Source organism: Oncorhynchus clarkii, chromosome 33 (genome assembly GCF_045791955.1).
Source record: "Oncorhynchus clarkii lewisi isolate Uvic-CL-2024 chromosome 33, UVic_Ocla_1.0, whole genome shotgun sequence".
Classification (NCBI taxonomy): Eukaryota; Metazoa; Chordata; class Actinopteri; order Salmoniformes; family Salmonidae; genus Oncorhynchus; species Oncorhynchus clarkii.
In genome coordinates, this window is record NC_092179.1 from 14,906,147 (window position 1) to 14,922,861 (window position 16,715).

The 16,715-nt window shown below is 45.3% G+C and overlaps 1 protein-coding gene across 10 annotated transcripts in view; it reads right to left on the reverse strand.

Moving 5' to 3' along the window:
- The window catches only part of LOC139393325 (filamin-C-like), a 90,472-nt gene that overhangs the window by 19,428 nt on the left and 54,329 nt on the right, over positions 1–16,715 (reverse strand). For 5 of the 10 annotated variants that reach the window (XM_071141886.1, XM_071141885.1, XM_071141891.1 and 2 more), the window contains exons 5-21: positions 14,798–14,916; positions 14,587–14,664; positions 14,301–14,463; positions 13,809–14,009; positions 12,385–12,507; positions 10,449–10,586; positions 8,516–8,642; positions 7,983–8,119; positions 7,196–7,389; positions 6,796–7,053; positions 6,189–6,312; positions 5,793–5,953; positions 5,609–5,699; positions 5,219–5,388; positions 4,011–4,128; positions 3,316–3,578; positions 1,696–2,293 (exon numbers count right to left, since the gene is read on the reverse strand). In XM_071141886.1, the coding sequence (XP_070997987.1) occupies positions 1,696–2,293; positions 3,316–3,578; positions 4,011–4,128; positions 5,219–5,388; positions 5,609–5,699; positions 5,793–5,953; positions 6,189–6,312; positions 6,796–7,053; positions 7,196–7,389; positions 7,983–8,119; positions 8,516–8,642; positions 10,449–10,586; positions 12,385–12,507; positions 13,809–14,009; positions 14,301–14,463; positions 14,587–14,664; positions 14,798–14,916 (3,063 nt within the window). The remainder of the gene's footprint in view (positions 1–1,695; positions 2,294–3,315; positions 3,579–4,010; positions 4,129–5,218; positions 5,389–5,608; positions 5,700–5,792; positions 5,954–6,188; positions 6,313–6,795; positions 7,054–7,195; positions 7,390–7,982; positions 8,120–8,515; positions 8,643–10,448; positions 10,587–12,384; positions 12,508–13,808; positions 14,010–14,300; positions 14,464–14,586; positions 14,665–14,797; positions 14,917–16,715) is intronic. The other 5 variants (XM_071141893.1, XM_071141890.1, XM_071141892.1 and 2 more) reach the window with 1 other exon arrangement.

Genomic DNA, 16,715 nt, shown 5'->3' on the forward strand with positions numbered 1-16,715 from the left:
AGTCATCACAGGCAAACCTGGCTACTCAGAGAGGACAGGCTGTGCTCGTTCTTCACCCAGGAAGAGGAAGAGACAGAACATTATTTTCTGTCAAACTGTGACAGATATTCTGACATAAGAAATATATTATAAAACAACACAAAGAATTTGAAAACCTAAATGATGAAGACAAACTTAAATACATTCTTGGTTAAAAACTGAAATACTGTGTTTTATCAGCCAAATGTGTGGCCTCCTTCCACAACCTGAGGGACAGCCTGTGAGAAGTATAGTATGATTATTCATATTAACCTATTCTTAATTATTATTTGTTGTAGTTGCTGCTAATATGACTTTCACTATCATTTTTATTGCTTCATTATATTTCCTGAGCTTTCTCATATCTCCTAGATATGGGACAGACACTTCAAAACCTTATTCATTGACTGTCTGTTTTGCCAACGGCTTAGACTCTTAAGAATTAATTACAGTCTAGTATATTGCTCTCTTTGACCATCGGCGCTATATGTTTACTTTGACAATGTAAGTGTTTACTTTCCATGAAAATAAAGTTTACTGAATTGAATTGAAAGAGAGAGAGAGAGATTGCGAGAGAGAGAGAGAGAGAGAGAGAGAGAGAGAGAGAGAGAGAGAGAGAGAGAAAGACAGAGAGAGAGACAGAGAGAGAGTGAGAGTGAGAGAGAGAGACAGAGAGAGCGAGAGAGAGAGAGTGAGAGTGAGAGAGAGAGAGTGAGAGAGAGAGAGAGAGAGAGAGAGAGAGCGAGAGAGAGAGAGAGAGAGAGAGAGAGAGAGAGAGAGAGAGAGAGAGAGAGAGAGAGAGAGAGAGAGAGAGAGAGAGAGAGAGAGAGAGAGAGAGAGAGAGAGAGAGAGAGAGACAGAGAGAGAGAGAGAGAGAGAGAGAGAGAGAGAGAGAGAGAGAGAGAGAGAGAGAGAGAGAGAGAGACAGAGCGAGAGAGAGAGAGAGAGACAGAGAGAGAGAGACAGAGAGCGTAAGAGCTGGACAAGCATGGGGTGTAATAAAGACAGGAAAGACTGCCGTTGTGCTTTGAATCACAATGGAATGAAATGACAGAGGAATCGAGAGGAGATGGACGTCTCTTGGCCAGGGCTCTTGGTTTATTTTGCTTTACTGTGACAGTCACCCTGTGTTTGATGTAATGGCTGGCCTGAACTCAGTCAAGGGTTAAACTAGCAGTGAGAGAGGGAGGACGGCAAGATCCATCCACAATAACACAGAGACTGTGTCCAAAGTGGCAGCCTATTCTCTATATAGAGCACTTCTTTTGCACCAAATAGGGAACAGGGTGCCATTTTGAACACAGCCAGAGTCTTGTGGTAGCCTCTGATTTAAGCTATAACCTTTACCTTTTCTACAACCTCACTTCTATTGCATTTGGCACCGTAAGAACCAACTTCTTCATTCATATTATTTCTCTCTGAAAATATCTATTTTATGTACTGTTAAGAAAGTAGGCTACAGACCTTTATAAGTCCTAAACCTTGTTTGACTCAGAAGCTATTCAGCTGAAATTCTTTTTGAATTCTGTATCAGATATGTGCAACGAAGCCTGAGTTCTGAAAAGCCCCATCTAGATTCAGCGAAAAACATTCAAAGTGAAAAGCCTATTATCCGTCATCGTCATGATGATGATGACGATGATGACGATGATTATCTACATTTGTGAATGGTCTTACCTCTGGGTTCCACTCCTGGTCCGTACACCTTCACCCCGCTGGTATCCACGGCTGGGTCCACCTGCACACGGGCGGGGAACTTGGGCACGGCGTGCCCCCCGTATTTAATGGTGATAGTATACATGCCATGGAACTGTGGGCTGTACGTGATAGAATAGGTCCCATCACTGTTGTTCTGAACACGCACCTCCACCTTCGACCCCGAATCGGAAATAATCTCAATGGTCAGCTCGGCCTCCCCAGCCTTGGAGCAGTCCACTACGAACGACCCTGCCTCGTTGACCTTCCCTCTCTCCAAGCCTGGCCCACTTGCTGTGACCTTACTGGGGTCAAACACAGACTGTACCATGGCCTTGAAGGGGGAGCCGGGGATGTGCTGCTCGGCAAACAGGATGTTGATGGCGTATTCGCCGGGCTCTGTGGGCAGGTAGGAGACAGAGCAGGAGCCATCGCCGTTGTCCTGGCACTCGATCTTGGCCTCGCATGGTCCCTCCACGGTCAGGCCCAGCCCGCCAGTGCCCGCACCCTTGGTGTCAATGGCGAAGGGGGCCGCCTTGCCCACCATGCCCCCCTGGAGGCCTGGGCCATAGGCACGCACCTGAGAGACAGCAGGGGGGAGAAACCATTAGACAGCTCAGATGGGGTGATTAGATCTAAAATGGGTGCTCTATGTTACAAATAAAATGGAGTATGCAATATTAAGCTCGATTGAATTTCAGTAATAGAGCCATCAGAAGTGAAGAAGTAACAGGAGTCTCATCTGAGAAATGGTTGAAAGATGACTGCATCTGACCAACATTAAAAATGCATATGTCTATGACCACAATAACTATTTCAGTTCCTTCTCTGCATGACCGGCGCATTCTAAACCCTCCCAGTAATGCTTTCCGAGAGTGATGGTGTATGGGGGGGGGGGTTGGGGAATATCTGGTGAAGGGGGTCAGGTGTGCTATGTACCAACAGCCCCAGTCCCACATGGGACAGCAGTGACCTCCCTGCCTGACTCATCTAACTGTGACCAAAGGGAATCACACACACACAAAACGCACACACGCACACACACGCACATGTATACGCACACATACTCGCTCTGTCTTTCTCTCTCTCACACACAAACACACATCTGCTGACGTTGGTTAATGATTGGTACTCTCTGGATGAGTCTTGGCCAAATCAAACAGCCCCCAGGTGATCAGAGTGATGAATATGTTTTATTATCACTGTATTACACTTCTACTGCTCCTGGACCTGTCTGTGTGAGAACGGGAGAAGGAAAAAGGGGCAGAGAGAGAGGGGTGAGGAGATACTCACTACTAAGATAGGACACCCTGGGTTTTGAGTTAGACCCTCTCTGACAGTTGTTAACCCCATGCCGACTGGACCAATCGCTCGACAGAGCAGCACAGTGTTGTGAAATGTCTGAACATTCCTTCCAGCATAACTCAAAGTGTAAAACCCACTAGCTTTGTCCACACAATCTTTTGGTGATCTGTATTCTACAGTGCTTACTGTACAGTACACAGGTTGTGTGTGTGTGTGTGTGTGTGTGTGTGTGTGTGTGTGTGTGTGTGTGTGTGTGTGTGTGTGTGTGTGTGTGTGTTCGTCTCAGGTGTATCCTACCTTTGAGGGGTCAGGGGGCATCACCCCCTCCACAGTGAAGGGGCTCCCAGGCACAGGGTTCCCATCATAGCTGATGTCCAATTTGTAGGGTCCCTCCTCAGGGGGAATGTACTTCACAGTGTGCACTTCGTTGGCCGTGTCAGACTCCAGCTTGCAGGGGATTGGCCGACGAGAGGGCGAGGTGATCTTCACATCCAACTTGCCCTGGCCACCGGCGCCATGCGTGCTCGCTGTGAACTCCTGATCCTTCCCAACGTCAACCTCTGTAGGTCACACACAAACACACACACACACAAACACACACACACAGGGTATCAGGCTGGGCTATAGCCTACATTCCTATTTGGCACCAAAGTGAAAACAATAGATTTGAATTTAGCAGACTGGAATGACTAGATACCTAGGGGATCATAATTATTTTCTATATGACTATGGAGCCAAGCCATCACACAAAACAAATACTATACTGTCCTTGGTGAATCAGTCAAATAATTCCTTGGCAGTATTGAATATCACGAGGGAGGGCCAGTTGATTTTATATATTTCTTCTTAAATGAAGTAACTGTCAGAAGAATGCCAATGTATTATCTATGGCTGTGTGTTCTGGGGAAGACAAGTGTGTTGGAGGTCATGAGGTCACACTCTTCCATGTGATGAACAGTGGTTATTTCCTGGTCAGTTTCTTAGTTACTCACTGTTGTTCAACCCCTGAACTTTGACCTTGTTGAGGTCAAGAGGCGGAGTCACAGTGATGTTGAAGGGGCTCTTGGGAATGGGGTCACCGCCGTGGCAGATTGAGATAGACATGTTACCCTGAGAGAGGGAGAGACAGAGAGAGAGAGGGAGAAAGGGTGAGAGGGGGGAGAGAGAGCGAAGGAGAGACAGAGAGGGAGGAATAAAGGGTGAGAGAGGGAGAGCGAGAGAGAGGGAGAGATGGGGAAGAGAGAGAGAGAGATATGAGAGAGGGAGAGACAGAGGGCGATATGGTGGGGAATCAGGGAGGGAGAGAGAGAAAGAGAGAGAAAGAGGATATGGGAGATGGAGAGAGAGAGAGAGAGAGAGAGAGAGAGAGAGAGAGAGAGAGAGAGAGAAAAAGATGAATGAGTTGTTATATTATGACGTATGGACATACTGAACATATGTGCACTGCAGTGTAGCGCACGGTGTAGGAGTAGTCGTGGTTACATACCTGTTGCACTGCAGTGTAGCACACGGTGTAGGAGTAGCCATGGTTACATACCTGTTGCACTGCAGTGTAGCGCACAGTGTAGGAGTAGTCATGGTTACATACCTGTTGCACTGCAGTGTAGTGCACAGTGTAGGAGTAGTCATGGTTACATACCTGTTGCACTGCAGTGTAGTGCACAGTGTAGGAGTAGTCATGGTTACATACATGTTGCACTGCAGTGTAGTGCACAGTGTAGGAGTAATCATAGTTACATACATGTTGCACTGCAGTGTAGTGCACAGTGTAGGAGTAGTCATGGTTACATACCTGTTGCATTGCAATGTAGCGCACAGTGTAGGAGTAGTCATGGTTACATACCTGTTGCACTGCAGTGTAGTGCACAGTGTAGGAGTAGTCATGGTTACATACCTGTTGCACTGCAGTGTAGTGCACAGTGTAGGAGTAGTCATGGTTACATACCTGTTGCACTGCAGTGTAGTGCACAGTGTAGGAGTAGTCATGGTTACATACATGTTGCACTGCAGTGTAGTGCACAGTGTAGGAGTAATCATAGTTACATACATGTTGCACTGCAGTGTAGTGCACAGTGTAGGAGTAGTCATGGTTACATACCGGTTCCACTGCAGTGTAGCGCACAGTGTAGGAGTAGTCATGGTTACATACATGTTGCACTGCAATGTAGCGCACGGTGTAGGAGTAGTCATGGTTACATACCTGTTGCACTGCAGTGTAGCGCACAGTGTAGGAATAGTCATGGTTGTCAATGATCTCAAAGTCTCGAACGGCGTCCCCTTTGGCTGCTCCGGTGAAGTGCACTTCAGGCTTGGCCTTGCCCGCTCCCTTGGTGTAGATGGTGAAGTGGGTGGGCTTACCTACTTCCACTCCTAGACGTTGTCACACAGAGGGACATTCATGATCAATACAACTGATCTACTAATCAGCTGCATTAACAGTCATTATCATAGAATTAAATAAAATACCAGAATTGGACATTGATATCCATTGTTTTGTATCTCTAAAGTCATTATTAGCATCATAGTTTTATGTGATTTTGCTCTATTGGCCATGTCGGCGGCTTGTTGTCATGGTTACTAGAAGTCTCACCTGTCTTGTTGAGTCCGGGTCCCTCCGCCCTCACCTTGTTAGCGTCATGGGAGGGGTCCACCTTGATCCTGAAAGGGCTGATGGGTATTTCCTGTGTCAAGGGTCAAAGTGGGAAGGTCATTGTCATTGTTTGGTTTCATAATAATGAAGCTAAAAATGGTGGCGTAGTTTCTCTTTCTCTCACGTGGTCAGCGAACAGCACCATGATGGTGTAGCGTCCGGGGCCAGGGGGCATGTACTTCACTGTGAACGTGTCGTTGTCGTTCTTGATGATGTCAAAGTCGATGTCTGCCTCTGCCGGACCGACCACGCCGGGTGCACACTTTATGCCGATACTGACATCCCCTGAGGAATGGGAATGGGAGTGAAGGGGTCCGGGATTAGGGAATTCAGGAAGGGGATGAACATTGGAGTGGAAAAACGCAAGTAAGATTGTTTAACATTGAGAAGGCAGATGGCAACAAACTACTCATCAGTGTTAGAACCCACTCAACAATACCCATTCAGGTTGCAAACTGTCAGCTACAACGTTGAGTAATGAAGACCCTTCTATGTGTTGTATTTCTCTGTTGCATCTCACCTTGTCCTGCCTCGCTGCAGTCCACAGTGAAGTAGGTGGGCTCGTTGGCCTTCAGACCTGACTTCTCCACACCTGGACCATACACCTTCACATTCTCTGGGTGGCTGCCCTCTCCGATGGTCACCTGAGACACACACACACGCGCACACACAATCACACACACACACACACACGCACGCACGCACGCACACACACACACACACACACACACACACACACACACACACACACACACACACACACACACACACACACACACACACACACACACACACAGCAATGACCATACATTACCAGTACTATAACATTGTACAAAGCTGTATACTATCTTTGCAAATGCACTGACTTTGCAATAGAACGCTGTAAGTTTCGTACTGTACCTGTGTACTGTATGTGTATCTAACACAGGGCTCTTCAACCCTGTTCCAACCCTAATCTAGCGCACCTGATTCTAATAATTAGCTGGTTGATAAACTGAATCAGGTTATTTACAACTGGGGTTGGAGTGAAAACCTACAGGAGGGTCTCTCTCCAGGAACAGGGTTGGAGAGCCCTGCTCTAACAGGTATTTGATTACAGTCTGTTAGAGTTGGGTGGTCAGTCTTACCCTGAAGGGACTGTTGGGGACGTTGACCTCTCCCCAGGTGATAATGATGGTGTGTTTGATGGGCTTGGTGGGAATGTAGACACAGAGGAAGGTGCTGTCTCCGTTCTCTGTGATCTGGATGTCTATGGGGAAGCCCTCTGCATCCTGGGCGTATATCTTCAGCTGGCCCCTGCCGGCTCCACTTGCATCAATGGTGAACTCTGCTGGTTTGTTGACAATGCAGCCAATCGGTTCCAGACCTGGGCCATAGCTCTTCACCTGCAAGGAGAAGGCATTTATAATGCTGTTATGTCATCCTTACGTAGCCTTTATGCCATTCTCTTACTGTTACGTCACTTTAATATTATCGTTCTGCAGGCTGGCAAGCTGGTGGGGTAAATGTGAAGAGGTGGGGTCTAACCTTCTCAGGGAACACGTCATTGGCTGTGAGGAGGATGTGGGCCATAAAGGGGCTGTCCTTGATGTCCTCGTCGTCACAGATGACGTGAACAGCGTAGTCGCCAGGCTCCGTGGGCCAGTAACGTACGTCACATGACCCGTCGCCCTTATCATCACACTCTATCTTAGCCTGCGACGGGCCCTCGATGGAGAAACCTGGGGATGAACAGGGACAGGGAGAGAGGTATAGGTACACATGATATAGAGGTGGGTAGAGATATAAGCTCACACACACACAGAAATGCACACAGATACACTGGCAACAAAGAGGCAAACAGGCATAGATGGCAACAGACTAAGAAATATGGGTAGGTTGGTTTTGTTGTCGCATGCGATAGAGGTAGAAGACAGAGAAAGAAGAGTAAATTCATCCTAATTCGTATAATAACTGTGATAAGGTGAACCATCAGGGGTCATGACCTTTTCCCTCAGCTGGCAGGTCAGACTGATCATGTGACAGGAACAGGAAGCCCTCAGGCCTTGCGCTGGTTTCCGTGACAAGTGACCCCCAAAATGTGGGCTTTAATCTCTCCAACTCTCCAACTAATAACTATTGTGTGTGTGTGTGTGTGTGTGTGTGTGTGTGTGTGTGTGTGTGTGTGTGTGTGTGTGTGTGTGTGTGTGTGTGTGTGTGTGTGTGTGTGTGTGTGTGTGTGTGTGTCTGCTTGGACATAAATTGCCTGACAGTCATGCCAGAATTTCAATAGTATAATCCTGTGTCTTTCTCTTCTAACGGCCATCAGACTTACCCAGAGTTCCCACCTCTGTGCCGATGGCCTCCACCACAAAGTCAGCTGACTTCCCCACCATGCCTGTCTCCAGGCCCGGCCCCCACGCCCTCACCTTCTGGGACCCCACGTCCTCACTCACCCCCACCTCAAACGGGCTGCAGGAAACACACACACACACACACACACACATGTTAATGCAGACACATACATACATAGACACACATACAGTCAGGGATGGTCTCGTCAAACAGGAATCCTTTATAGCCCCATTGACTGTAATGTCAGTAAAATTCACGTAATTGATGTTGGGCAGCAGTGATATTTCCAGTTCCAACCCCCCCCCCTCCCCCCAACCATTAAACTCCAAGGAATGCAGGAATGTACGCTTCATAACATGAGACTCATCACAGGTCATTTTGGCTTCTTTAAGTTATTTCAACATCTGTTCTTCCAGGACACCACAGGAAAGCCCTTAATGGTTGAGCACATTGCCTTTGTAACTTTCATGTGGTTGTGCCCACAGCAGAATAGGGGGGAGGACAGGGTTTTACCTGCGTGGGATGGTCTGTCCGCCCCAGGTGATGGTGATGGTGTATTTGCCAGTCATGATGGGGTAGTAGTCACACTCATACACCCCGTCTCCCGCGTCACGCACCTTCACAGGCTCCTCTAGTCCCTCTGAGGGGGTCACAAACAGGTCACACAAGGGTCACACATACAGTGCCTTGCGAAAGTATTCGGCCCCCTTGAACTTTGCGACCTTTTGCCACATTTCAGGCTTCAAACATAAAGATATAAAACTGTATTTTTTTGTGAAGAATCAACAACAAGTGGGACACAATCATGAAGTGGAACGACATTTATTGGATATTTCAAACTTGTGCAAAATTATTCAGCCCCTTTACTTTCAGTGCAGCAAACTCTCTCCAGAAGTTCAGTGAGGATCTCTGAATGATCCAATGTTGACCTAAATGACTAATGATGATAAATACAATCCACCTGTGTGTAATCAAGTCTCCGTATAAATGCACCTGCACTGTGATAGTCTCAGAGGTCCGTCAAAAGCGCAGAGAGCATCATGAAGAACAAGGAACACACCAGGCAGGTCCGAGATACTGTTGTGTAGAAGTTTAAAGCCGGATTTGGATACAAAAATATTTCCCAAGCTTTAAACATCCCAAGGAGCACTGTGCAAGCGATAATATTGAAATGGAAGGAGTATCAGACCACTGCAAATCTACCAAGACCTGGCCGTCCCTCTAAACTTTCAGCTCATACAAGGAGAAGACTGATCAGAGATGCAGCCAAGAGGCCCATGATCACTCTGGATGAACTGCAGAGATCTACAGCTGAGGTGGGAGACTCTGTCCATAGGACAACAATCAGTCGTATATTGCACAAATCTGGCCTTTATGGAAGAGTGGCAAGAAGAAAGCCATTTCTTAAAGATATCCATAAAAAGTGTTGTTTAAAGTTTGCCACAAGCCACCTGGGAGACACACCAAACATGTGGAAGAAGGTGCTCTGGTCAGATGAAACCAAAATTGAACTTTTTGGCAACAATGCAAAACGTTATGTTTGGCGTAAAAGCAACACAGCTGAACACACCATCCCCACTGTCAAACATGGTGGTGGCAGCATCATGGTTTGGGCCTGCTTTTCTTCAGCAGGGACAGGGAAGATGGTTAAAATTGATGAGAAGATGGATGGAGCCAAATACAGGACCATTCTGGAAGAAAACCTGATGGAGTCTGCAAAAGACCTGAGACTGGGACGGAGATTTGTCTTCCAACAAGACAATGATCCAAAACATAAAGCAAAATCTATAATGCAATGGTTCAAAAATAAACATATCCAGGTGTTAGAATGGCCAAGTCAAAGTCCAGACCTGAATCCAATCAAGAATCTGTGGAAAGAACTGAAAACTGCTGTTCACAAATGCTCTCCATCCAACCTCACTGAGCTCGAGCTGTTTTGCTAGGAGGAATGGGAAAAAAATTCAGTCTCTCGATGTGCAAAACTGATAGAGACATACCCCAAGCGACTTACAGCTGTAATCGCAGCAAAAGGTGGCGCTACAAAGTATTAACTTAAGGGGGCTGAATAATTTTGCACGCCCAATTTTTCAGTTTTTGATTTGTTAAAAAAGTTTGAAATATCCAATAAATGTCGTTCCACTTCATGATTGTGTCCCACTTGTTGTTGATTCTTCACAAAAAAATACAGTTTTATATCTTTATGTTTGAAGCCTGAAATGTGGCAAAAGGTCGCAAAGTTCAAGCGGGCCGAATACTTTCACAAGGCACTGTAGCAGCTCAGAGGTCAAAGGCTAGCCAGAGCATACAGTAGCTTTCCTATCACAACTAGACCATTGAAAAGCATTACATTTCATGAAGAGTATTTATGCCCCTATGAAACCAGTAAATGAATGTGGTGGCAAGTCATAAACAATACAAAATACTACACTCATATCCACACACTCACTTGGCCCCTTGACGGTGACCTTGAGCTCTCCGCTGCCGGCTCCCTTGGTGTACACCTTGAAGTCGGCCACCTCTTTCACCCTCACCCCCTTAGGCTGGAGACCTCTCCCTGAAGCCCGGCACATGTTGGGGTTGCTGGCTGTGGGACCACCGAGGGGTAACGTGGTTAGACAAGAAGACAAGAGGATACACACTCACACACACAGGCTGCGGCAGAGGTTGGCTGTTAGTTAGTTGGTTGAATGGTGGTGCATGAAGCACAGTCTGCATGGGCTACAGTCTGCATGGGCTACAGTCTGCATGGGCTACAGTCTGCATGGGCTACCAGGGAAGAAGCAACAGGAGAGATGGACATTGAACAGGAGTTATAAACCTGCAGAACAGCTAGACAGAGAACAAAGACGGGTTACTGTAAGACACTGGGCTTGAATGGATGAGTCAAAATGAAAACAATAAGACATGTTGAAATCATTTCTATGGGCTTGAATACAATGATGTTACACGGCGAACCTCTAGTTAGATGGCAAAACATTCCAAGGAAAAATAGCTAGCATAACTATGCTAACATCTTGAGTTATGATGCTGCAGGCTTTCAATTAGCTAATTACCAGTGCTGTAATAGGACTGGAAAAATGCCTTGGCCACAGAAAACATTACAGCAATTTTGTGAAATTAGGAAGAAACAACCAGCTAACTCTCCCAATTCATCATCATTTTATTTTAGAGATGTTTAGAGACAAGTTTAGAGATGACCAAAAGAAAAATATGGAAAACAACTTAATAAAATAACTGAATGAAAAGTTAAATAGATTTATGGAAAACCTCTTGATAGAGAGGCTTATTAAAGTGGGTTATGAAGACAAACAATGTTATTGTTTTGTTATGTTATGAAAAAGATTTAAGAAATGTCAGGTTAACATTAAGCTACAAATGGAGGAGCATTTGCATGTTCAGTGTTAGTCAGAAAATGTAAAGTTGTAAATGGCTGACTGAACACAGAGCGATTGCTTTGGTCTGGAGGGTGATGAAAATGAGGATGACAAGTAGACAGTGTAATGAGGTATGTAAGACTCACACACGTCTGGACGGTCACGCTGACGTTCGCTCTCGTCCAATGAATCAAAGGTCAAAAGTTAAGACAATCGATTTTCGTTTGACTTGAACAGGATTGTTTGTTTCTAGGTTATCAAAAGGTGAATTGGGAAACTATCACAAAAAAACTGTGTTATGGTACACTATGATGCTGTTGTTTTGTTAAAATCAATTTTTGTTAATTCATGGGTGTTGTTACTCATTAGTTCTGTTCTAAATCGTCAAGTCAATTTAACGTCACACGTGGAAGAAATCAAATCACGTGTTACAGGATATTAAGCCAAAGTGAGCTACAAACTGGATAGAAATGAATGTGTGTGGGATTATTTGATCACTTTTTTGATATGCAGTATTCAAAGATTATTGCAATAAGACAATGTTGGAAGACCAATGTACTTCTATTTTTGAAGAAGGTGATGCACTGTAAGTGTGTGACCTCTGTGTGTTGAAGAACTCCTGAGCGTCTGTAAAGGTGACCGTCCAAAACCAGCCAACCACATGGATGGATGGTGCTACCTCTGTTGTTAAAATGAGGAGGAACTGCATTTCTTTCTCCCATTCACTCTCTTCCTTTTCTTTCATTCTTGCATTCTCTCTCCCTCATCCTTTCATTTCTTCTTTCAGTTACAAACTCACTCATTCCCTCTCATTCTCTCTCTTTGGAAGCTGGCTGGTTTGAAGGGGGGGGTAAAGCCACAGAGGGCTAAGCGCCAGCACATGCCATCAAGCTGGGGACCCCTGGTGCAGTGCATCACGGGGGTTGGGGGTATAGTTTTGAGTTTAGGGGGGACCAGGCTGGCGCAGGCAGGCTCCAGTCTCTCCTCCACGGGCAGGCCTGTACTAACTTGGTCGCCTGGGTTTGGGCGGTGTTGGGGGGGGCACTCTCTTGGCCTTGTCTGTGGGTGGGGTGCGTATGGACTGGGGCACTATCTGCACCGGAGAGCCAGGGGGCAGGGCGCTCGGTGGAGCTGCATGGAGGAACAACAACAACATGACACACACGCAGGAACAGGACAGGTCACTCTGGAGAACCACCAGAACCCACACCTTAGAACCCTGCTGCTCCAACACTCAGAAGCCATCCAGAGTCCTCCCACAAACCAAGGGTTCACCAACCCTAACCCAACAATTTTCAGAATAACCCAAAAGACTTCAGACCATGTCGGGGGCCTGTCTGTTATCCTCTTGAAGCTAGGGGGCTGTATTTTTATGTTTGGAAAAATAACGTTCCCAAAGTAAACGGCCTATTTCTCAGGACCAGATGCTAGAATATGCATATAATTGACAGATTAGGATAGAAAACACTCTAAAGTTTCCAAAACTGTACAAATATTTTCTGTGAGTATAACAGAACTGACATTGCAGGCGAAACCCTGAAAAAATCAAACCAGGAAGTGGCTTCTATTTAAAACTCCATGTTCCATACCCTCCCATTGCTCCATTTTTGTTCTGCATGGTCGTGACCGCTCTTTCCGGTGGATTCCTGGGCATAACGCACCAAACTAACGTAGGTATTTGGATATAAAAAAAATCTTTATGGAACAAAAGGAACATTTGTTGTCTAACTGGGAGTCTCGTGAGTGAAAACATACGAAGATCATCAAAGGTAAACAATTAATTTGATTGCTTTTCTGATTTTCGTGACCAAGTTACCTGATGCTAAGTGTACTTATTGTTTTGTCGAGTGATCGATAAACTTACACAAACGCTTGTATTGCTTTCGCTGTAAAGCATAATTTAAAAATCTGAGAGGACAGGTGGATTAACAAAAGGCTAAACTGTGTTTTGCAATGTTGCACTTGTGATTTCATGAATATGAATATTTTCTAGTAATATTATTTGACTGTGGCGCTATGCTATTCAGCGTTGCGGATGACAATTATCCCGGATCCGGTATGGGTGGTTCAGAGAGTTAAGGCAGGTTATCACTGTCTGTTATGGAGATCAAATGTTTAGTAGTGAGGTCAGTCTAGGCATTAAAACTCAATATTACTCAGATTAGAAAGAGAGGGAGGGAGTCAGATAGTGGATTACTATAAAAAATCAGTACGATCAATAAAATCTGTGTTTGTGTGTTTGTGTGTGTGTGTGTGTGTGTGTGTGTGTGTGTGTGTGTGTGTGTGTGTGTGTGTGTGTGTGCATGCATAAGTGCTTGCGTGCGTGTGTGTGTGTGTGTGTGTGTGTGTGTGTGTGTGTGTGTGTGTGTGTGTGTGTGTGTGTGTGTGTGTGTGTGTGTGTGCGTGCGCACAGGCATGTGTGTGTGTGTTACCCTCTGAGATGTGGACAGTGAAAGGGCTTCTGGGTATCTGCTGCCCAGCAAACGTCACGTAGATAACGTGAGGCCCCTTCAGGATAGGGCAATAGGTACAACGGAAAATACTGTCCCCATTGTTTTCCAGAATGATCTCCACGGTGTCTCTTCTGCCCTGGGAGTCCACAATGATCACACCCACGTCTCCAGCACCGGCACCTGAGAACAAAAAGAGATGTGCTAACACCTTCTACTGTGTGTTCAGGGGACAGAAATGGACGTAACACTGGAGGACGGTAGAGAGAACAAATACATACATGTACTTTGTCATCATGATTGAAGGAATAAATATCAGCTAATATTGCAAAGCTAATGATCACTCTAAAAGAATCCTTAGATTTACTTACAACCCTATTGATTAAACTAGGGGATTTCAATAGGGAAGGTAGATAGATTATCTACTTCCATACCATGAACATGGTCCTCCCCAGATGTGTAAGCATGTTCTACCTGCTGTGTAGATGTCGAAGTAGGTAGGCTTGTTAGCCACGTTGCCTACAGGCTCCAGTCCTGGTCCTCTGGCCTGCACCTTGTTGGGGTCTCCCATGGCCTTGGACACACTCACCACGAAGGGACTCCTGTCTATGTCCTGCCCAGCGAACATCACCTTCACCTGGGGAAAAGAACACGCATAGACCCCTGTTAGGCCACTGGAGGAAATCCCATACTACTGAAGTTTATAAACTAAAATTCAAAATATTTAAGTATGTATATACAGGTACTGTAAGTGTGTTACCTTGTGAAGGCCCTCCACTTTGGGCAGGTAGATGACAGAGTACGTCCTGTTCTTGTCATTGTTGGGGATCACTCTGGCCTGGAACAGAAAGAGAGGGGTGAGACGGGAGAAAAGGAGAGAGAACAGCAAATTGGGCAAATGAACAGCATCTTCAGGATTGAGGAGTAAGGGATTGAGGAGTTATGGGTTAATGTGAGTGAGAGTGCCCCACCTCCTCTGTGTGTCCCTCTGAGTCCTCCACATAGACCAGCACCTCCCCTAGCCCCGCCTCCACTGTCTCCACGATGAACTCAGCCGGCTTCAGCACCATGTTACCTCTGGGATCAATACCTGACGGGGGAAAGGATGGAGATGGAGGCCCTCTGTCACTTATTCTGTGCTGACAGATGTAAACAGGATAAACACCTTCCTTTCCAACAATAATTATTGCACCTAATATACAGTATAAACATACAGAATAAACAGAAGGCCTTTGGGCGATTGTTAAGGAAGTCTGTTTTTTACCTATGTTTTATTTGTTTTGTTATTTTTTATTGCAAACACCATGACAGTCGTGAAGCAGGTGGGACAAAACCAATTCGCCCTCAGGAGACTGAAAAGATTTGGAATGGGTCCTCAGATCCTCAAAAGGTTCTACAGCTGCACCATCAAGAGCATCCTGACTGGTTCCATCATGCCTGGTATGGCAACTGCTCGGCCTCCGACCACAAGGCACTACAGAGGGTAGTGCATACGGCCCAGTACATCACTGGGGCCAAGCTTCCTGCCATCCAGGACCTCTTTACCAATAGGTGTTTAGAGGAAGGTCCTAAAAAATGTCGAAGACTAACGCCAAGCTAGTCTGTTCTCGCTGCTACCACACGGCAAGCGGTACCGGAGCGCCAAGTCTAGGTCCAAGAGGCTTCCAAACAGCTTCTACCCCCAAGCCATAAGACTCCTGAATATCTAGTCAAATGGCTACTATCTCAACTATTATGTTTTCACTACTCCTCTTTAATAACATGTTACTTTTATCTCTTATTCTTATCTGTATTTTTTTTAAACCTCTGTCGGTTAGGGGCTCGTAAGTAAGCATTTCACTGTAAGGTGTATTCGGCGCATGTGACTAATACAATTTGATTAGATTTTATTGACCATTTCAAATGATACGTTTATTAAACATATAGGCTGCCACCCAAACGAAGGGGGAAAAAATTTAAGAAATACATACAGAGTTTAAGTTATAATACATTCCGTATCAGGATAAGAAAAGAAAAACAAGAGGGCTTCCACCCCCATCCTCCCATTCCATTCCCCCAACCCCACCCAGCCAACATGTCTCAATTCAACCCCGGGTCCATAGTGTACAAGAGAAAGTAGTGCACTGTCTTTTCTGTCAATATACCTGGTAAAATAATTGTTAATTAACAACTCTAAGGGGGGCCCTATAAAATCTGTGATTTTTTCCCCAAATTATGTTTTATATTTTTCCAGATTGTTTTCTCAGTTAAATTTTTCCTTGATTCACTCTCAAAATTACAAACGTTCATAGAGAAACGACGAAATTGGATGTTCTGAGTCCATATCGATGGTTAAATTACATTAGAAGGCCATTTGTTTTGGTCTGGAAGAAAAGTAAAAGTGAGTGCGATTCCCCTTTAATTGTGCATCTGGCTCTTTATTTGTGCATCTGGCTCTTTATTTGTGCATCTGGCCCTTTAATGGTGCATTTAGCGAGTGAGGAATGTGCCGTCGAATGTGCCGGTCTAGCGATGGTTCTGTACCGCTGCTGCTCATTTCATGGCAAAGTTATTGTTATTATTGTCTTTGTATTCTTTAGAGGGTGGATCAGCTTTTATATTGCTAATAGATTGTGGCTTCTATCAATGTAGTTGTCTGCATCATTTACAATGATTACATTTATCATTTTTTCCATTTGCATGGAAAAGTTTGAAAATAACAAATAATAGATACAAATTATATATTTACGCATGATATACTTCTGCCAGGTAAGCTTACTTTGTAGTGCACATTTAACTGAGAAGGCTTTGGAGTATTTCTGTCAACCCACAAGACGGTTATTGCATCAACTGGCCACACACGGAGAGATAGACACAAACATGCTCACCACACAGACAGATAGGGGCAAT